At 42.1% G+C, this 21,411-nt stretch overlaps 2 protein-coding genes across 3 annotated transcripts; both read left to right on the top strand.

Moving 5' to 3' along the window:
- Positions 1–693: 693 nt before the first annotated feature.
- kif16ba (kinesin family member 16Ba) lies at positions 694–20,078 on the top strand. 2 transcript variants are annotated; one of them, XM_076728762.1, is made up of 27 exons: positions 694–1,053; positions 3,047–3,116; positions 3,212–3,325; positions 4,372–4,488; positions 5,521–5,618; positions 6,112–6,221; positions 6,511–6,653; positions 7,056–7,224; positions 7,328–7,459; positions 7,545–7,720; positions 7,993–8,058; positions 8,281–8,340; positions 8,531–8,650; positions 8,923–8,974; positions 9,369–9,506; positions 9,653–9,735; positions 9,827–9,915; positions 11,024–11,056; positions 11,386–11,439; positions 11,761–13,092; positions 13,399–13,557; positions 13,716–13,824; positions 15,014–15,061; positions 18,798–18,920; positions 19,405–19,494; positions 19,602–19,685; positions 19,807–20,078. In XM_076728762.1, exons 1-27 carry the CDS (start codon positions 1,007–1,009, stop codon positions 19,966–19,968), a joined length of 3,978 nt encoding a protein of 1,325 aa, XP_076584877.1. In that variant the 5' UTR covers positions 694–1,006; the 3' UTR covers positions 19,969–20,078. The 2 variants fall into 2 exon arrangements, with proteins under 2 accessions (XP_076584877.1, XP_076584878.1); XM_076728763.1 differs by lacking the exon at positions 11,024–11,056 and having other exon boundaries at positions 879–1,053.
- On the top strand, positions 15,815–18,140 carry LOC143319643 (uncharacterized). Its single transcript, XM_076728764.1, has 2 exons — positions 15,815–18,004; positions 18,043–18,140. Exon 1 carries the CDS (start codon positions 15,938–15,940, stop codon positions 17,963–17,965), a length of 2,028 nt encoding a protein of 675 aa, XP_076584879.1. The 5' UTR covers positions 15,815–15,937; the 3' UTR covers positions 17,966–18,004; positions 18,043–18,140.
- Positions 20,079–21,411: the final 1,333 nt, after the last annotated feature.

Genomic DNA, 21,411 nt, shown 5'->3' with positions numbered 1-21,411 from the left:
TATAAAACTGGCAGGTGTGATCTTTGTGGGCTGATCAGGGAAAGCATCTTCCTCTCACATTGTTTCTTTGTAGTTTAACCAGGATGTTTTGAAACATTCATTAAGGCTGAATTTTGAAAACAGCTTGATGAATAAAGGACTGTTTGTCATTCACTTGTTTTATGATATTTTCAGAATATATCATTATGTCATTTATAAAGCAAAATAGTCAAATTTGAGTCCTTTTTTAAATTCTTATAGTGACTTAGCCTAAATTGTTAAAACATTCAAACGAGTTGTAAAAAGCAGAACTTGAAACATTTGGTGTTTTGTGGAATTAGTAAGTATTTGGCAAACTTTTTTTTTTTTTTTTTTTTTCAAATCAATGTTTCTGTCAATCGAAAAACAGTTCATCGACCTGTTGTTAGAGCTAGTCTGTACGTTATTTATGTAGTGCACAGTTCTATTAAAATATATACATATACTTGACTCATACAAATGTATTTTGTAAATATAAACACATGTATTTATTTATAGTTTCCTCTTTTTATAACCCCCTTTATCAGACAATCAGTCGTGTCTCAGTGTTATACGGTACAGCATCTCCTTTGTCTTCTCCAGGCTTCCGTATGGATGTAATGTTTTTATCAGCTGATACTTCCCTCTTGCTCGGCTTCTTATTGTCATATGAAAGGTAGCTAACAGGCTAACGGCTACTTAACAGTGACCATGGATATAAGCCGGTTCACACCGGGACGGCAACGCATTGTCACCGCGCAGTGACTAACATCTGTCCACAACGGCGACCGTCTCTCCTCCTCATTATCTGTCTAGTTTGTACATTTCGTGTGCAGTCGGTCGGTTATCTTTGCGACTTTTGCCCTCTTTATCCCGCAGTGGAGCACTGTTGCCCACTGTGTCTCAAGCTAGCTTGTTAGCCTGTTAGCCAATTAGCTGTTGAAAAGCGGCGTCACTCACTTTGAGGCTAAAAACTAACTGGACGGGACGGACGACAGCGGGATGTGCAATGGCATCGGTTCGGGTGGCTGTCCGGGTCAGGCCCATGAACAGGCGGTGAGTTTAAGACATTTAGTTGGTTGTTTAACCCTAACTATCATGTTTCAGCCAGTAAAATGTCACAATGTCGTTATTTTGTGAAGCTAACTGAGGTCAGAGGTGTATAATCACGTGAATGAAATGTAATTTTCACAACTGGAAGCTTCTTTAAGGTTATTTTTTACAGCGAAATAGAGTGATTTAAAGTGAGATAACAGTCTCTGTCCCTGGGGGTTTACTGCAGTGAGCAGTGAGTGTGTGGTTGTGTGTGAGAGTGTGTGTGAGTGAATGCAGCTGGTTTTGTGGCTTTCCTAACCGCAGGTGTTCATTCAGTGATTGATACAGAGGCTGACAACATGTTCTCACTTGTTGGTCCCTGACAGACAGCGCAGGTGTACAGACTAAAGCAGATAAAGCAGACAAACTCCAGATTATTTCAGGTCTTGTTTTTAATGACAGATACTAAACAGGCATCAGTTTTCAATAAAATTTGACACCACCGAATCATAGGATTATTTTCATCCACACCTTTTTAAAAAGCCTTTTGATTTCTGGCTGATATATTTCTTCCCCATGCACCCCTTTTCCACTTTATCATATATCAGTTATCATATCTATTATATCAATTGGATATTGACTATTTACACTTCTGGTTAGATGCTAAACTGCATTTCGTTGTCTCCGTGCTGCACTCTGACGATGACAAAATTTAATCTAATATGATTAACATGTTACAATATCAATTATTTGTTTTACTTTGTAACCTATCACACACAGAGCTGGGTATCGTTGGAAATCTTTCTTTCTTTCTGTTCATTGTTTATTAAATATTTAATTTAAGCAATATATTTCAGCTGGTTTCATCTTTTTTAATTCAAATATTTGCTTGTTTTCTTCATCTTTTATGAAGGTAAATTTGAAATTCAGACTGTTTGTTAATAAAACAAACAATATGAGTAAGTCAACTTGGACCTTGGGAAATTGTGATGTGCATTTTTCACTATTCTGTGACATTTCATAGATCAAACCATTAATGAATAAATATCCGTGAAGAACATATTGGTTTATTAGGATGAAAATAATTGATACTGAAGGAGGATGTAGACTAAACTCCAAACAACGCTTAACACACTTTCTCAATAGTCTGATGTGTTTGAGTTAACCTCCATTTATGACCGACTGATAATGAGAACACACAGCGTTATGTAATGTGTTGTTCAGTTACTTATGTCCCATTAAGCGCAGCTGATGCTGACTTAGAAACCCTGCAGAAGCCTGAATGTGAAAGACTGTTAAACTGAAAGCATCTACACGGCATCGAGTGTTCCTGTTCAGCTTTTACGCAAACATAGAGGATGTTGCTCAGCCTGAGAACAAACGGGTGGAGACAGAAGATCATACGCGACTAAGCAAACATGTTTCCCTGCTGGTACAATTCATGTTCAGTCATGTGAGTTTTATTGATGTCAGCCAGTTTTTTTTCAGCAATCACAAACTAAAGTTCAACAGCAGAAATTTGACATGAAATTTGATTTGACTTGTTTTTGTGTGATATAAAATAAGCAGTTTAAAAATGTTTTTATGGTCTGAAGCTGCTGATACTCTGCTCCCCAGTCTGACACTGCTTCTCCACATAGAACATCCTACAGATAAAAAAATCAGATTAAGGTTTATTTGCTATCTCTGACAAGGTTTTCAGCGTCTCCTGGGTGACGATGGAAAAATATTCACAAGAACATTATATATCATGCAATTACAAAACATTGCAAAAGCAAAAATAGCATCGGTCATCACACCGTCCTCCTTTAATCAGAATATATTCTTGACAGGTAGTTCAGATAGAAATGTTGAAAAGGTGATTAAAAAACTGGAGGATAGTAAACACCCTCTGCACATCACTCTGACTTTTTAAAGAAAGTTCATGGATACCAAAGTCTGTCTTGTGTTAATGTTGTAAGATAAGCAATGAAAAAAAAGAGCTTAATACATAAACATTATTGATCTTTTACAGGGAGAAGGACTTGACTGCGAAATGCATCATCAAGATGGAAGGGACCAAAACCTCCATCACCAACGTGAAGGTACTGTTTTTCTTCCAGAAGAGGAAAACTGTTCACACAGGCTGTAATTCAGGCTGAAAATGTCCTTTTTGTGTTTTGTGTGCTGATTTCCAAAGATGGCCGATGGCGTCGCAAGTGATTTGATGAGGGATCGAATCAAAACCTTCACGTACGACTTCTCCTACGACTCCATGGACTGTAAGAGCTCCATGTATGTCTCCCAGGAAAAGGTAAATAAGAGTCACAGCGTTTCTCTCAGAGTTTGTTTTAAAAACCTGTTCAGAGACGAATCAGCTGACAGGGTTTCTAACCGTGATCACATGAATCTGGCTTGAATCAAACAAATGTCATTCGGGCACTTTCACTTTATTATCCTCCAACAGCAGTGGATCAACCAGTCAGCTGACTTGACTTTTACGTGTCGAGTTGTTTAGTTTTGGCAGGCGTTTGTGCCTCTGCGACACTTCCACAGAACACCCTGGTCTGCATAGACCTGCAGAGACATTTATGCTTCAGAGAAGCACGATTCCAGCAGTGGAAATAACAGGGCTCAGATGTAGCACATAGCATGAAACTTTACACTTCCTGTTTACATTACTGTAAGCATGGCAGGGACTGTCGTGTCAAAACTCACAACATGTTTATTCTAAATGAAAATTAGAGCAACAAAGTTTCCAATTTTGATTTTGGGTTTTGAACTCTCAGTACATTTTATGACACGCTCACAATGCCCCTCCGTCATGGATCTTACATTCTCTGCTCCATCGACTCACATACATACACATACTGTATATACGGATATCTGTGGCGAGAGCGTGTGAATGTACAACATGCATAGAATTACTGACACGCAGTGGACAAGTGTCCTATCTCATTCTTACAATAACACTATATGGCATGCCAAGATAAGACATAAAATTACTGTCATAAAGGTCATGTAAGTTAAACTTCAGCTAAAGTTTCAAGGGCTTATTGTGATTAATAATTTTCCAATCCTGCTTTGCAAATTCCCTGCTCGTTTGGATTTGGGGTCAGAGGCTGTTGTCAGTCAAAACAGCTTGTTGCTGATGGACTCTGTGTGTTTACTCGGGACTCTTAACATGATTGGAGGTTGTCATGAGCTCTGACCTGTTGCATTACAGCACTCAGACTCTGAGTCATGTGAGGCTCAAATCTGGAGTGAAATATTTTGCAGTACCATGCACCATGAGTCAGCAAAGGCCTTAAGAGGTATTGGCAGATCTCAAAGTTCTTAATTTTTTCATTTTATTTTCAGGTTTTCAAAGATTTGGGCTCAGACGTGCTGAAGGCGGCATTTGAGGGCTACAACGCCTGCGTCTTCGCCTATGGCCAGACCGGGTCGGGGAAGTCCTACACCATGATGGGAAATCCAGTGAGACAAAACTCAGATTTAACATCCACATGTCAGACCCTTATCCAGAACTTCAGAACGAGCGACACGTTTCACAGAATCTAAATTATCGATCCGTCTGCTCAGTGACATCGTATCCGAAGGCTCCAGCAGAGTTCGACTGAGCTTGCCTCATTTTCAAATGATTAGCTCCGACAGTTGGCTGCCACCAACGATTACTGTAATCTATTGATTATTTTGTTGATTAATCATTAAGTCTACAAAAACCTTCAAAACCATTGATAAAATGGCATTTACAATTTCTCAGAGGTGATATTCAGTTTACTGTCATGTGTTTTTCGTGAAAAATGACTTCCACAATTACTGGTGATATTCTGTATTTTTCTTATTGTCAACAAATCCCATGAAAAGACCAAAACCAATAACATGTTATTCTGTCTCTCAATACTGTCTGGCTCTCAGCTTCAAGCCCATTGGTTCCTACTGAAGACATAAATCAACTCACAAAATATATAGTTTCATTTTTTTTGAAAAGGTTCAGTACATTCCCCAAAGAACTGCTCATCAGCGGCAGATTAATCCATATGTCGTGCTGTAGTGAGTATTTGTGGCAGCAGGACGACGTGTGTGGGAGTGAATCAAAATAAACTACAACTTTACACGACTGTGTGTGTTCATGGTAATGAAGGAACATGTCAGCCAGTGTAACGGTGTGACTCAGTGATGCGTTTTTAATGAAGCTCTATGGCTCAGAGGAGGATCCATCAGGCTGTGATACACACAGTACGTGTTAGTAGATACATTCCCTGCAGGTTTTCGTCTTTTAATGGGATTTGTTGACAATAAGAAAATTCTTTCCTCTGACCTGCTAACAACATAATCGGCCCATACAGTATCCTCATGTCTATGTTTTTAACTGAAGATTTAACCCCCACCTTTCCAAAACAAATGGATGACATGACCTCAGTATCTCATGTGACGGGCAGCTTTGAAGTGTCGAAGCCTCTGGTTGTGGTAGCTGTGTGTCGCTGACAACTTTTTGTCTCGTTTTAGGGCGATGCGGGTCTGATCCCGAGGTTCTGTGAAGGTTTGTTCAGCCGAATCTCTGAGGCGACTCGATGGGATGAAGCTTCATTTCGTACAGAAGTCAGGTGAGACCAGATGTCAAGCTGCACTCTGCTGCAGGAGAGAAACTCACATCACATGTTAGAAGTTGGTGGTTTCTCATTCTGGCTGCTGCACCTTCACCCTCTCTGCCTTTTGGAGCCATGTTAAAATATTTAAATATGGCTGTTAACCACAGATATTAATAGACTTCTGTTACTACATCGGTGCTCACACTGATGGCTTGATTTGAGGAGGATGTGATACAACTTTATTATTCCAGTTTATTAAGCTGTTTACTTTCATCCCCAGTTTGACCAAATACAGCATCCTTCTTCTTCTTGCTCTTCAAACAGAGATGTGACAGAGAGGAACTTGTATCAGGAAGGCATATATTCACAGGGAAATGTTTTTGTTTTTGAGGCTACAAAAAGCACTTTTGACGAAAGGCAGATAGAAAGTATTGTGACTGGACAAATCTGAGTTACAGAGCACTAAGCTGGGACTGGAGCCATGTTTTCTTCTGGTTTGTGTCTTCAGCTACCTGGAGATCTACAACGAGAGGGTGAGGGACCTGCTGAGGAGGAAATCCACTCAGACCTACAACTTGAGGGTCAGGGAGCACCCGAAAGATGGACCGTATGTAGAAGGTGAGACTGCGACACAGAGCATGCTCCAGCGCCAAAACGCAGCTGGAAAACTGTATTTTTCTCCTTTTTTTTAAAAAAAAAGTTTCAGTTCCTGCAGCTTTTGGTTAGCTAACTTACCACAGCCTGGTGCAGTTCAGGTCCAGTTTTACTGTGTTTGTCAGGGATGGGGAAGTTGTGTTTGCAGCAGGTGGAAGAGTTTTGTGAAATGAAAATCAAGAGTTGAGTGGGAATGTTGATTGTTGTTGTTGTGTTGACTTCCTGTAACCTGCCCCCTTCATCCTGTGCTCAGATCTGTCCAAACACCTGGTGCAGAACTACAGCGACGTGGAGGAGCTGATGGAGGCTGGAAACATCAACCGCACCACCGCCAGCACCGGCATGAATGACGTCAGCAGCCGCTCGCACGCCATCTTCACCATCAACTTCACTCAGGTCAGAAACGATTCCCTGACTGCAGCGAGCGAATCATTTCTGCTGGTTTGAATGAGCCATTGAAAACAAGGGCTTTAGTAAATTTTGCTCGTTGGGACATGTGAGAATAATTAACTCTGGTCTCAGAACAGCATATAAACAGAATACAGATGATTAGGGTCAGTTGTAAGGACTGTGGCGCTGGTTGTTGGCAACATCAACTTCTTGTTCAGGTTGGTTTAAACTTTAAACTGGTTTAAACTCTGGTTTAAACAAGAACGGCTCAGAAAATACGTCCTCTAATACAAAGTGAAGAGGAAACTGCAGTGTGCAGGGTTTTTTAAATAAAATCATTCATAAAATCATAAGATTTCTTCCTGACAGTAAAAAATGAGTCATAATTGCACTGTCACTCTCTGTTAGGCTAAGTTCGATGCAGAGATGCCCAGTGAGACGGTCAGTAAGATTCACCTGGTCGATCTGGCGGGCAGCGAGCGAGCCGACGCCACCGGAGCGACAGGCGTCCGGCTGAAAGAAGGAGGAAACATCAACAAGTCACTGGTCACCCTGGGCAACGTCATCTCTTCTCTGGGTCAGAAACATGAGATAAGATTTCTGCTTTTAAGCTCTGGTCCATGTTTGTTTTTGTTTGCTGTGTTTGTTGACTGAAGGATCTGTTTCCTGTTTCTGTCCAGCTGACATGTCACAGGACGGCGTGAACACCAACCTGAAGAAGAAGTCAGTGTTCGTCCCCTACAGAGACTCCGTGCTAACATGGCTGCTGAAAGACAGCCTGGGCGGCAACTCCAAGACCATCATGATCGCCAGTAAGACGCAACGTTACATCCACTTATTACATATACAGTGTTCCAAAAGCAGAAGCATTTGATGTAAAATCATTTCTCATCGCAGCCATTTCCCCCGCTGATGTGAACTACGGTGAGACGCTCAGCACTCTGCGATACGCTAACCGAGCCAAGAACATCATCAACAAACCCACCATCAACGAGGACAGCAATGTCCGGCTGATCAGAGAACTGCGGGCTGAAATCGCCCGGCTGAAAGCTCTGCTGGTTCAGGGCAACCAGGTAAACAAAGTGGAAGGAGGGGAACGTACAGCAGCTACACTCAGGTGGAGTTACTGTTAAGAGTCCAGAGCAGGTCTCAGGATCTGCCTTCAAATTCAGGCATGCTGAGTCAGAAGAAGAGGAAGAGGAACTACTTGGACATAATTTTAATGAGTCTTTTTATGAGGTTCTGTATTGTGGGACTCTGTTTGTAACATGCTACTAGCTTGAACAATAGTGATTATAGTAATAGTAATAAAGTCACAGCGTGAATGTTTTTGTTTTTGTGTCAGATTGCTCTCCTGGATTCGCCCACTGCTCTTAGTATGGAGGAGAAACTGCACCAGAACGAAGCCAGAGTGAGTCTCATGTTCTCGTAGTGCTTTTCACTGGATTTTAACCTGCGTGCTGGAAGGTTGATGTCAAATTTTTTGCACTATAAAGTGTGATGACTGCAGCACCAGCTTCAAACCTGCTTTATTTGACATTCATGTGAACTGTAAATGTATCTTTGTTGATCTCTGCTCTGCTGAAGTGTTTTCTATTGTCCTTCTGTTGATTTGCACTGATTTGCATTTTAGGTCCTGGAGCTGACTAAAGAGTGGACCAACAAATGGAACGAGACGCAGAATATTCTTAAGGTAGGAGTTTGTTTATCATACGTGTATTTCATACTCACTATCTGTGGGCTGATTTTAACAGTTTGAAATCAGCTGTGGAGAAACCAGCAACCTCTGCTGGAGTTTCTTGCACATTTGTCTTTGTGTACACTGTTTTTTGTGAAGTTGTGGTTGAAGCTTTGTCGTCATATCAATGTCCACCCGTCTGCAGGAGGAGACTCTTGCTCTGAGGAAAGAGGGCATCGGTGTGGTGTTGGACTCTGAGCTGCCTCACCTCATCGGCATCGACGACGACCTCCTCAGCACGGGCATCATCCTGTACCATTTAAAGGTCAGAAATCACCTGAAACGCTTCACCTGCTGGACAGAACCGAATCATCTTCCATCCTTGAAGTGTGATTCACCAGACTGAAATATAACGTTAACTGTTTATGTGGTGAACACCAGTGTTGTCTGTGTTTATGTCTGCATAGAAGGGAGTGATATTTAACTGTTCAGGCCTTCATCAGAGTTTGAACTGAAAAAAAGGTAATTTCCCATCGGAAATGGTGTTCAAAATGTTTGAGTTTTTTAAACTTCTTTGTTTTTCTCCCTCCGCCTCAGGAGGGACGGACATACGTTGGCAGAGAGGACGCGTCCACAGAGCAGGACATCAGTGAGTTTGTCATATGAACCTCTGTCAACAGAAAAACCCCAAAATATAAGCAAATAGACATCTATACAAATGTCTACATTCGTAATTGACATACAAACACAGCAAAGTTCTTCCTTCTCCCCAAAAGATGTTTGATCTCTGATGGAGAAAAAATGATTGGTGATGTGTTAATATTTGACATCTGTAATTTCTTTTGACATGAAATCACTTCTTAAACAGTACAACTTTTTTGTATTGTTTATAAATGTTTCTTTCTAAGAGCGTGTATCTTTGGCTTCTATATTAACTCTTTTTATTTGTCTGCCTATAAAGAACTTAATCAGCCCTATAAACGATGATATTGTATTTGAGTGCAGTATCCATGTCTCTCCTGTGTTTTCGTTTCCTCCTGCAGTCCTGCACGGTCTGGACCTGGAGAGTGAACACTGTATGTTCGAAAACCAAAACGGCAAAGTGACTCTGGTCCCGCTCGGCGGAGCTCAATGTTCGGTCAACGGAGTTCAGGTGACAGAGCCGTCGCAGCTCAACCAAGGTGAGAAACCTCTGATATCTCATCAGTTAATGTCGCTTTCTTTCAGCTGCACTTCATGAAAACATGCTCAATAAATCTTCAGAGGTGAAAGAGGAATCTGTCCTGTACCGTTTTCACTTTCCGTTGTGTGTTGTGTTGTGGTCCAGGTGCTGTTATTCTGCTCGGCAGGACCAACATGTTTCGGTTCAACCATCCGAAGGAGGCGGCAAAGCTGAGGGAGAAGCGAAAGGTGAGACTGTCTCTCAGTTTACAGACTGAACCTGCTCTCAGATGAGTCTGGTTGATGTTGTGACCCTCTGACTTTAACTTGTCCCCCTCAGAGTGGTCTGCTCTCAACGTTCAGCCTCTCTATGACGGATCTGTCCAAATCCTGTGAAAACCTGTCCACTGTGATGCTCTATAACCCCGGGTGAGTGTATTAATTCACTAATAAGGAGCTGCATGTGATTATCAGCTCAGACCCTGCAGTGCATCTCCCCTCTGCATCAAAACCCCCCTCAGGACTTCACATTCAAATTAATCTGCATTCATACAGCGCTGACAAAAATACAGTACCTCCAACCGAGGCAGGACTTAAGCTTACGTCTGGTGATATGCTTTGTTTTTCTTTTTGTCAACACGTCTTAATGTGCAAATGTGCTATTTCTTCCGCTTTGATTGAGCCTTTTTAAAAGCGAAGTATTGAGAGGGACTGACTCTGTTGCTTTTGGTCTTTTAATAGGATTTGTTGACAAAAAGTGTAGAATAATGGCAGCCTCATATCTTAAGAATGGTCAGTTGGGATTTATTGAAATTTACTGTGGACATTCATGATCCCCATCCTAATGATTTTGACCTCTGACCCTGATCTTTCCTTTACTGCTACCAACAGGCCAAAACTTTGCTCACATTTAAACAAGATCTAGTGAACACATTTCCCTGGTATTTACTGAGAACATTCACGCTCCTCAGAGGATCAACCATTTCCATTTTGCACACCACATGATTTTCCCTCTCATGCCAACCTGAGGACACATTGTCAGCTCTGCGAATGAGATATTTAACTGCTGGATTGTCATGAAACGTGTCTCTACATATTAAAGGTCTCCAGAGGATTATTGTGTCACTCACTGACCTTTACTGCCACCATCAGGCCAAATCTTTGCTCTTGTTTGAGAGAAACTGAGCTTCTTCTTCTCAGTGTAATCTGGTTAATTGTAGCTAAACATGAATTAAATGGTTCGTAGTACTACTTTTTGTATAGAGCAGCACCTTTTCACTCACTGTAAGCAACAGTGGGTTTTATTGGACACGTATCAAGTCCTTACTGCAGCAGCCTGGGTTCGATTCCTGCCTGGGCCCTTTGCTGCATGTCATCCCCTCTCTCTCTTCAGCTGCCACTGTCTAAGTAATAAAAAGCAGAAATGCCAAAAATAACCTGAACAAAGCTTATGAAGCACATAGTTTCCTGTCGCCTGTACACACTTTATGGTTAAAGTCCGCTGGAATTAACTGTATCAACCCTGTCTTGTTGACAGTCTCTTCACTGAAAAGGGCCCCGTCTTCCTCAGGTAGACTCAGCTGTCCACTTCCTGTCTAACTGTCCCGTTTTTGACACAAAAATATTTGTTGACTCATCCAGTCTCTCAGTCTGACCCCTCATTGTCTGTTTTTTAGTACTTTGCATGTCACCTTGCTGCTTCCGTCTCCATTTTGACGTCTGACAGTAGAGATGTTTTGTTGCTTTTTCCACATTGCCTGGCATTTCATTTGAAGCCGTTGTGTTTGTCAACTGCTGCTTTCACTTATTGCACTTCACTAGTTGTGGTGTAAAGTGCTGATGTGTGCTTGCTGTTTTTGATGAGAGTAAAGGAGGCTGATTATGTTTTTGTATTTACAGATTGGAGTTTGAGAGACAGCAGCGAGAAGAGCTTGAGAAACTGGAGCTGAAAAGGTACACGTGTCAGTATTTTCTCAAAGTCTATTGAGAGACTTGACCATGCTCTCATACACAGGAGCAAAGTTCAATTAAATATAATCACATTTGTGCCTTCTGTTGAATCTGGTAATCAAATCTCAATCATTTCAAATCTAATCAAGATAATTTTTTCAGGGTTTGAAGTAACTTAAGTTATCAACACCTTCACTAAAACTCAGACATAACATGAACAGCTATATGAAGTGCCACCCTTTAAAAATGATAGAAATACAATTCTGTCATCATGAAGACAACTGTTTAAGATATGCTGATGCAACACTGTGTCTGCTGCTGTAGGAGGTTGATCAAGGAGATGGAGGCAAAGCACCAGAGTGAGAAGGCAGAGCTGGAGCGCCTGCAGCAGGAGGTGGAGAGTCAGCGTAAGGAATCTGAAGAGGTGCAGCAGCGGATCCTCCATCAGGAGGAGAGCCTGCGTCGCCGCAGCCAGGACATTGAGAGTCGCCTCCGAGACTTCTTAGCTGAGAAGGAGCGCTTTGAGGAGGAGAGACGCTCAGAAATCCAGGGGGTGAACCTCCAGCAGCAGGAGGGCGACGCAGAGGGGGAAGAGCAGCGGCGGCAGCAGCAGGAGGCTGCAGAGCAAACTGAGATCTACCGTGAGCTGGAGAGGCTGAAGAGGGAGCGGGAGGAGCAGAAGGTTCGTCTGGAGACTGAACGGCGGCGGCTGGAGGAGCAAGAGCGGGAGCAGCTGAGCCTGGTTGGGAGGCTGGAGGAACAGCTGAGAGAGAAACACGAGGCAGCCGTCACCCTGCTGACCCGGGAAGACACCCGCCGCCTGGAGGAGGAACGTCGAGCTCTGGCTGAGATCAGAGAAGCACTCCTTCGTGCCAAAGAGGCTGGAGAGAGGTCAGATGTGGAGGATGCCAGCGAGGAGGCGAGATCTGCCCAAACACAATACACCGACTTCAAGGAGGCTCAGGTGAAGGAACTTTGCCAGCTGGAGGAGGGGCTCCAGCAGCAGAGGGAGCGCCTGGAGAAAGAGATCGCTGCTGAGCGTAATACACTGCTGCTCCTCACCCGTGGCCTCAAAGAACGACAACAACAGCTGAAAGAGGAGCAGGAGAAGGGAGCGCAGGAAGCTACAGCTATCAGCCAAGAGGAGCACCTGGTCAAACAGGCAGAGCACAGACTGCAGTTCAAGGAGCGGCAGCTGGCCAGCGTGGCTGATGGCCTCCTTCCTGCACTGGCTGAGGAGAAGCAGAGAGCCGTGGAGATGCTGGAGCGCAGCGGTGGAGGCAGCAACGGGAACTGTGACAGCCCCCCGGGGCTCGACAATACACTGTACCAGGTGGAGAAGGAGCTGGAGGACAAAGAGGAGAAACTGAACCTTCACTGGCACAGTGCTCAGCAGCTCCAGCAGCTCCAGGAGACCTATGAGTTCACGGCCAACGTAGCACGACAGGAGGAGAAGGTGAGGATGAAGGAGAAGGAGATCCTGGAGTCAAAGGAGAAGCAGCAGAGGGAGGCGATGGAGCAAGCAGTGGCCCGGCTGGAGAGGAGGCACTCGGCCCTGAGGCGCAGCATCTCCCTGGATCCAGACACCGAGGAGCAGAGACACAAGAGCTCAGTCATCAGGAACCTGAGGACAGGCGCCGACCTGAACCAGCAGAGGTCAGAACTTCCAAAACATACAGATGTACAACACAGATTTTAATATGGTTCAGTTCAATTAAGTTAGAAATCTGTGATTGGCATTTTAAAAAGTGACATCTTGACAAGTTATTAGAGGCCATAACAATGTCTGAAAAACACTATTTGTGTTGTGATAAAGAAACATATTTGGTGGTTGGGTTTGATGTTTGGTCTTGATCAAATTAAAAATATTATCAGCCAAATGACACTTCATCAAAAACAGAAAGTGTTCTGAGACATCTTTTAAAACCCATTGTTCAACAACATACCGTCTGTGCTCTCTAGAGTGGAGAGAGAAATCCAGAAGCTGAGACAGAGGATCAGTGAAGGAGAAGAAAACAACAGGACTCACTCCATCAGTAACGATGAGAAGACGAGTCACAACAGCCCCCCCGTCAGCCACATCCAGAGTCTGAACACACTGCTGCCGCTGTCAGACGACAGGTACACCTCCGAGAGCTCTGCAGTCTTAAAAACCTGGTTTTTACTCTGTTTATTCTGCAGGTTGTATCCCTGCTGGGATAGAGGGTTGATCTTTCCATCAACTGTCAATGTGTGTATGTTTTTGCTAATGTTGGTTCGTCGTCGTCATTATTTGCCAGGATCAACGCATACATTGAAGAGGAAGTCCAGCGAAGATTACGCAAGATGAATCTTCTCAATGGCAGCAGCAGCAACATGGACCTGTCTCTGTCCTGTGAATCGCTCAGGGTAAGAACTGACCCACACGCTTCATTACTTCTATTTAACCTGAGTTTTATTAAGGTGCTGCTGATTTGTTTTATTTTCTTTAACAACTCAACATCAAAAGCGAGCTGTGTACAAGGACCTTTACTCCTTCAGCACATCCAAACTCCTGACAGAATATTGATCACCTGCTATTTTCATAATGGAGTAATAATTAAAAGTCAAAGTACTACAAAACTTTTTCTGGTTTCAGCTCAAGTGTGAGAATTTACTGTGTTGGTCAGACACACAAAAGAAAAAAGACATCAAAAGATGACACTTGGACACGGGGAAAAATTAACTGGCAGATTTAATCAGTAATGATAATAATCATTAGTTGCAGCCTGAATCTAAAATTCCATCAAGTGGGAGGTTTTAATTGTTGAGGTATTGCGAATAATCAGCTAACCAGTCAACATCCAGAACATGTCTGTGATCATTTTGCCATTACAGACAGAAAAAAAGTTCTGTGAATTCTCAAGTAAAGTCAGTACTGACAGTTATTTAGTCAAGAGTGTGATCTGTTGAAGTAAGAACTGCCTGGTTGTCTTCAGCTGAGGCAAATAAAGGATCTGGCTACTTTTGGACCATTTAGAACTCATTTCCTCTCTTACAGCGCTTACTGTTGCTGGTAGGTTTTGAAGTTCGAACATCTTTGGCTTTATTTTGACTGTAAAAGTCGGATTTGACTCATAAAAGTAAAAGTCAAAGGCAAAATCCATCAGGTCCAGTGACAGGACCTGATTTTCTCTGTGTAGAACTGATATTCAGCTCTTTAACCCTGCAGGAGGAGGAAGAAGTTAGCGACTGTAGCTCTGTTAGATTAACAGATGAGGTAAGACCAGGATCCATCTGCTCTGTATGCCCCAATGCGACTTTCCCTGCTCTGTAATCTGCATGATTCTCCCAAATATGGTTATGGATCGACTCAGTCACACTTCTATCAATCAGTTTGGTTTGTAGTTCTTTTAATTGGGTTCTCCACCTAGTTTTTTTTTTTCCTGGTTGTTGTTTTGTTCCATTTATCCCTTTCTCTTCTCATCATGAAGTATGATTTAGAGTTTTGGATAATATTTTTTTTAATCCTGCTTGTAATTTTGCAGACTGAGAACATTGAGTGTGCATTTAATATTCAGTGATGCTGAGTGTTGATGTTTAGTTTTATTGTTTTCAGGATGATGAAAAGCAGCAAAACATTAATCCAAGGAGGCTTAAATATGAGGTAAGAGCAGGATCTTATTTTGGTTTTGGGATTATTACAATTTAATAATGAATCATTAAAGCTCGGTAATCCTGCTACATTTTTGAGGGGTTCCATATGTTTTTATTTTATTAAAATGTACCTGTTATTACTCATGCATGGTAAAAATTTCGGAACAGAAATCTTAATATAATTCCTTTGAACTTTGAATGAGTTTTAAAAATTCAGGAATGTACAGACTAACCTATTTTAGTGTTTGAATTCCAATCACTAACATCGGTCACTTGACTTCCATTTTGATAGTACGAGAAGGTTGAAATGGCAAAACATTTTTAGTTTGGGAATACTGAATGTTACAGTGGGGTTCTGTTCTTTATTTTTGGAAGAACCAAGAACAAGGATCCTCACTCCACTTTTTAAGGATCTTAAAAAAAAAAACGATGCCTGGAAAGTAGACTAGCAGACAATGTAATATTTCAGCTCACAGTCCACTTCAAACCACGTTGAATTAAACATGGGTGAATTAGTATTTGCGGATGCCATTGCTTCAGTCAAACAATGTGCAAGATGGGTGGACGCAGCCAGAAAGTTAAAAACAAAATGTTGGAACTCATACATCTAGTCATCACGAAGGGTATAATCATAAAATTATTTGCAAATGCTACTTTGCCTATGTTTGATTAGAATTCAAAGTTTAAGACATTGAGGGTTTTTTGTACACTTGTCATCCTAATTTGCATGCGAAACCTCCTCAACCTCCTTAACCTCCTGTTAATTTTGAATCACTTACATCTCACCTGTTCACCTGGTGATGGAGGAACTGTAATTCTCATTGGGGTGGATTAAGGACTTCAGTATAATTCAAAGAGCCTTCACGTCCCTCTTGACGATGTTGTCATGGACTCCCCCTTGTGCACACAGAGAGTCCGCGGGTTGTGGTCTAGCCTCCTGTCTGCCCCAGAGCTCGAGGCAAACTCCCCTCCTCACATCCGGGAAAACGCGATGGAAGAACCAGAGACAAACCTCCTAAAGCTTCATGAAGGAGAAAAAGTAGAATCCACAGCTCAGCTCTTGTTTGAAAAAGAGGAAGTGCCTTACAAAGGTGACAAAAACAAATGGTGGCAAGGAGTAGTGAATACTTCTCTAAGAGCAGTGGGCCGAACTGTTTGTGACGATCTTTGTGATATTGGACGACACAAGTTTTGTGTCACCTCAGCAAACACCACGACCAACAGATTTGATGAAAATGAAAATATCACTGATAAAAAAAGAAGCGATTCTGCCTCCTGTGTTCCTGATGATGATGCTGATAAAAAGGTTGAAGATGGAGCGAAGGACCTGCCGGTAAAGGAATGCTCTTCTTACTCAGCAGAAAAAGCTTCCAAGTTTCCAAGGTTCCAACTTCCCAATCTTCAGTCATCAAACTTGCTGAACTGTGTCAATGGCTATATCAGTTCCAAGTTGAAGTTGAAGGAATCAGCTTGTGGTCAAATGAAACAAGAGACAGACACAGCAGCAGAGGAAGTAGTGGCCAATAGGAGCTACGATGTGGGGTATTTTACTGGAAAGCTGTCCGAAGTGTACAAAGGAGCTGGTAAAAGGCTACAGGACACACGGGACATCATTCGAAATGTACAAGTAGGTGAAATGAAGGTTGTACTCTCTCAATATGTGACCATGATATCCAAAGAGCTGCCACTGATTCATCGAGTGCAGCTTAAATCAGAGCCAGAGCCTTTCATCGTTGCAGAAGACAAAGTAACTTCGGTTCATCTGTTGATGGATAGCACCCTTAGTCTTCCTCAGAATCGCAGCACGCCTGTGATCCCAGGTGTTGCAGGATGGCCTGAAGGCTCTGTGTTGTCTCTCAAAAACACATGTCCTGAAGTTTTTTATCAGAAACTGGTCCAGCTGCCACCGACCTTGTCTCAGCTACAGTCACTTTCATCACAGAAGATGCTAGAAAAGTTGGAATCTGTGACCCCTCCAGTGAAAGTCAACAAGCCTTTGAGTGTCTTCTGGCTCCGAACTGCCAACCGTAAGCATCCGATCCCAAAGCCTGGGTGCTTGCTTTTGTCAGAAAAGGACTTAACAGTGCTATCAAGTGAAACCAATTCAGTCGACACCTTAGGTGTTTTTCACCAGTTTAATCTTCTGGAAATCAAGAATGTCCAGATTAGCTTGGCAGGGCAACATGTTCGCCTAATTGGCTGCACTGAAGACACTGTCTTGGCGGTTTTTACCCACAACAAAGAACTTACCCAGGAGTTCTGCAAGGCTCTACTGAAGGTTCTCTCTCCTGAAAAGTTCTCTGAAGGGACTGAAGATCATCCCTTACTCTCTGGTGACCTCATGGGCCTCTCTCTGGATTGGACATCAAGAGTTCCTGACATCATCCTGGACAATAGATTTCACATTACCTCCAGATTTAAGCGGGTCCTGGCAGACCTGCTGTACATCATCCATGGGAACATGGATGGTCCTGGGAAACCATCCCTGGCAAACATTTGTCCTCTGCTCTACACCAGCGTCAAGGTCATGAACTCTACCCGTGTGCATCAGAACACCATTTTTCAGTTCCTCCTGACGGACACTCATGTAGTTCTTCTCCGTGAGGATGGCGTCTTTCACCCTGTGCCACAGGGCTCCACTCTGGTTCCTGCCCGGCCCCAATTTCAAGGGCTTGAACTCCGCAAGCGTTCAGAGATCAGATGCCTGCTTGTGAGGAAGAAGGACAACTGGCTGGTGGTAGAGATCACATTTACAACTGACAAACCTCAATCTCGAGAAAAGAAGGTGGAGTCCAGGCGTGGCTCTGCTGAAGCGCCCTCTGTCTCTCATTCCCGCAGTCAGTGCGATTCCTGGAAATTATCTTTTAGTTGTACCTCAGATGCTGTGATCTTAATTAATCATCTGTGTACCTGAGTTATGCACCTAAAGGCAGTTTAACCTGACTATGTTGTTGTAAATGCCACGTGCTTACTCCTAGAAAGACGAAAAAGAAATGATCAGTCACCTTATTTATTTTAGGATGTGTTAACCAAGTTATTGCCATTTGATGTAATAAAGAGTTGAGACAAGTCTGAAAAGGTGATTCATCATCTTGCCAAAGTAACATTGATGCAAGTATTTTAAGAATATTTTTAAACATTTTAGAAACCTGTTGAAATTTAATTGCATGATATGGTGATGGTCTTTTGAGATGCAGACGTGTCTTAACTGTAATCTCTGTAGTTTAAGCGTAACCATAATGAATGAATGAAGATTTCTATGTATTTATAAAGCATGTTTTCTGGCATTAGTCACATTGATGATTCTGGATTATTCTTGTCTGTTTTTGACCTTTTTTACGTGATTCAAAGGGAGAATGTTGATGTCACTTAATTGCACAGTTGAATGTAAAATGTTGCATCTGCACTTTAAGGAAAGTAATTGTGATCGGATGACTTGAGAGGGTTTGTCATGATGTGAAATGATTACAGATGAAATGTTATTAGCATATATTTGAAGGAATAATATTTAATGTTCCTTAAAATTGTGTACAGTGAGAACATGTTAATTGTGAGGATAATAAAGATTGTAGAGTTATTATTGTCTGATTTTCTTTGACAGTTACAGTAAATCATTCTCGGTGAAGTTGAGAAATTGATTCACAGCAGTTCTTGTAATTGTTTGAGTCAACCCTTTGCTCTCCACCGCTGTCTTCTTCTTCTCTTTTCCTGTCTTCTTTCCTTTCTCCCGGTGACTTCCTCTGCAGCACCTGGTCTGTCGTCCTCTCAGGACGAGCTCTGACGGCCTCCAGGAGCCCGTTAAAATTAGCATTCCTCGTTATGTTCTCCGCGGGCAGGGGAAGGATGAGCACTTCGAGTTCGAGGTGAAGGTGAGTTCACTCAGTGGTGTTCATCACCATCTTCATCTTCATCATCAGTTACTCATGTCCTGACCTGTTGATCATTTCTTACGTGTGGTCTCTTTCATCATCCATCTCTCTGGAGCTGGTTAGGTTTTTCTCTTTGTTTTGTTTTGTTCTGAAATTTGAAGTTTTATGCTTGTAAACTTACACGTGGTAGAAGAAGTATTCAAATCTCAGAAGTAAAAGTAGCAGTACCACAGAGTATTTTAAAATGGTATATGACTGGATGACTGATGCATTCATTGTTTGCATCATTTTAATGTGGCAGCTTGTAAAAGTTTCATCTGTAATATTACATCAGAAGGTATTTTGTCATTTTGTTAACAACCTGAATCAGCAAAGTAACCAGTAAATTGTTGTACATGATGATTCAGTTTGTTCGCAGTTTAAGTATAATTATGTGTTTTGATCTTTTCACTCGTCTCTTCATCAAACGTTCCTCTTCCCTCAGATCACTGTGATGGACGAGATGTGGACAGTGTTCAGGCGTTACAGTCGCTTCCGAGAAATGCACAAGAGCCTTAAATTAAAATACCCAGAGGTGAGACAGTCTGATCTGCTTTGGACTTCTCACACAGTAACCATATCATCAGGAAAAAGTCCTGACTGTGGGCTCTGTTTAATGTCCCTGCCGTCTCTCTGTTTCAGCTGGCAGCTCTCGAGTTTCCTCCAAAGAAACTGTTTGGAAACAGAGATGAGCGGATGGTCGCTGAGCGCCGGAATCACTTGGAGGCAAGACATTTTAATCCAGTCTTATTCTCACGTTAAGAAAGATGAAAAAGATGCCACGATAGACAAAGAGATTGTTCTTACCTACAGAAATGTGACTTTGTGCTGTGTTTGTTTTTTGCAGCGTTATCTGAGGAACTTGTTCCGCGTGATGCTGTCGTCCTCCAGCTCTCCTCTCAGAGCCGACGCAGACGGCGGTTTCCATCTCACCAAGCACGCCATCTGTGAGTTCTCGCCCTTCTTCAAGAAGGGCGTCTTCGAGTACAGCAGCCACGGCACTGGCTGACTTGACCGTGAAGCCTCTGAGCTGTTCTTTGTCCAAACCAAAAAAAAAAAAACTGCTCGGTGCCTTTTCTCCGGGCCTCAGCTCGGGAGAATCGCCTCAGAGGTCAAAGAAGGAAAAATTTGCAGGTCAGTTTCCTCGCCAACCTCCCGTCATCCTGTCAGATGAAGACCTGGATCCTGTCAGGTGCTGTTCAGCTCTGAGTCCACGTAGAAACTTTATCAGGAATGTTTAAGTAGAGAATTCAGCGCTCTGTTTAAAGAGTTTCATTTCTACATGATACATCCAGAGAAAAGTAGAACAAGTTTCCTTCGTCTGTGATGATACTTTTTATGATCTTCGGTCACTGAACGTTTGTTGAGTTTTTTCAGTTGATGATGGAAACAAACACTTTATTTAACACATTCTAGCAATAAATAGCTTTATATTAAATATATTTACATGCAGCTGTGATATTTATGGCAATTCCCTCATGTAGAGACAGCCGTGCAAGTAAAAAGTGAAAGTAGAACAAAACATTAACACAGGCGAGATTGGTGGTTGAAATCCCTGAACAGATCAATGATTTAAAACAGGCGTTTATCCTGAAGAATGATCTCCTGCTGAAACAATGTTGAACAATAATGCCAAACATTCACTGTCCGCTTCTTAAATGTGAAGATTTGCTGGTTTTTTTTCTATAAATATTGTAAACAGAATATCTTCGGACTGACAAAATTAAGCTTCTGTTGGGCATTTTTCACTAATTTCTCATATTTTATGAACAAAACAATGGCAGCTGTAGTTCAATCACATGATGGACCCTGAATTTTCATTTCCTGTCAGTATACAGATACTGCAGTCACGCGACAGGTGAGGCTCTCCTGCTGTGGTTCATCATGGTCTCACCGGCTGAATCAAAAAGTGTCCAGAAAAATAGAAACACAGCAGTGATTTATGGCTTCTGCTCTTCTGAAACGCGTCATCATTAGTAACTGCAGATGCAGCAGCTTTATCTTTAAGGCTGGACTGTAATTCAACATTTCAGCATTTTATTTAAATGATTAATAATTTATCCACCTTAATTACTGTATATATGCAGCTGTGATATAATGCAATGCACTTCAACAAAACTATAGTCTTAAAAACTGCAATTGAATTTCAACAGCACACACGTTTCACAAAGGCTGTATTTAAGCTGTTTTACAGGACGGTATAATAACAAACAGGAGTTTCTGTATTTCTGGTTACTCTTTATATTTGAAAATCATGTTATTCTGATTATTTTCTGACAGAACAACAGTATTTAGCAGCTGTTACTCATGTAATACTCTTCGTCCCAAACTTAATGATAAAACTCCAAACCAGAGATTGCTGCAAAGACACACTAAGAAGTTCACTGACAAAATAAATAGCAGAATTTTCTTTATGGACCTTTGGACTGATACAGATTTCAGATGCGTACAC

The sequence above is a fragment of the Chaetodon auriga genome, chromosome 4 (assembly GCF_051107435.1).
Source record: "Chaetodon auriga isolate fChaAug3 chromosome 4, fChaAug3.hap1, whole genome shotgun sequence".
NCBI lineage: Eukaryota > Metazoa > Chordata > Actinopteri > Chaetodontiformes > Chaetodontidae > Chaetodon > Chaetodon auriga.
The sequence above is the reverse complement of the archived record's forward strand: the minus strand, read 5'-3'. Positions and strand labels throughout refer to the sequence as shown.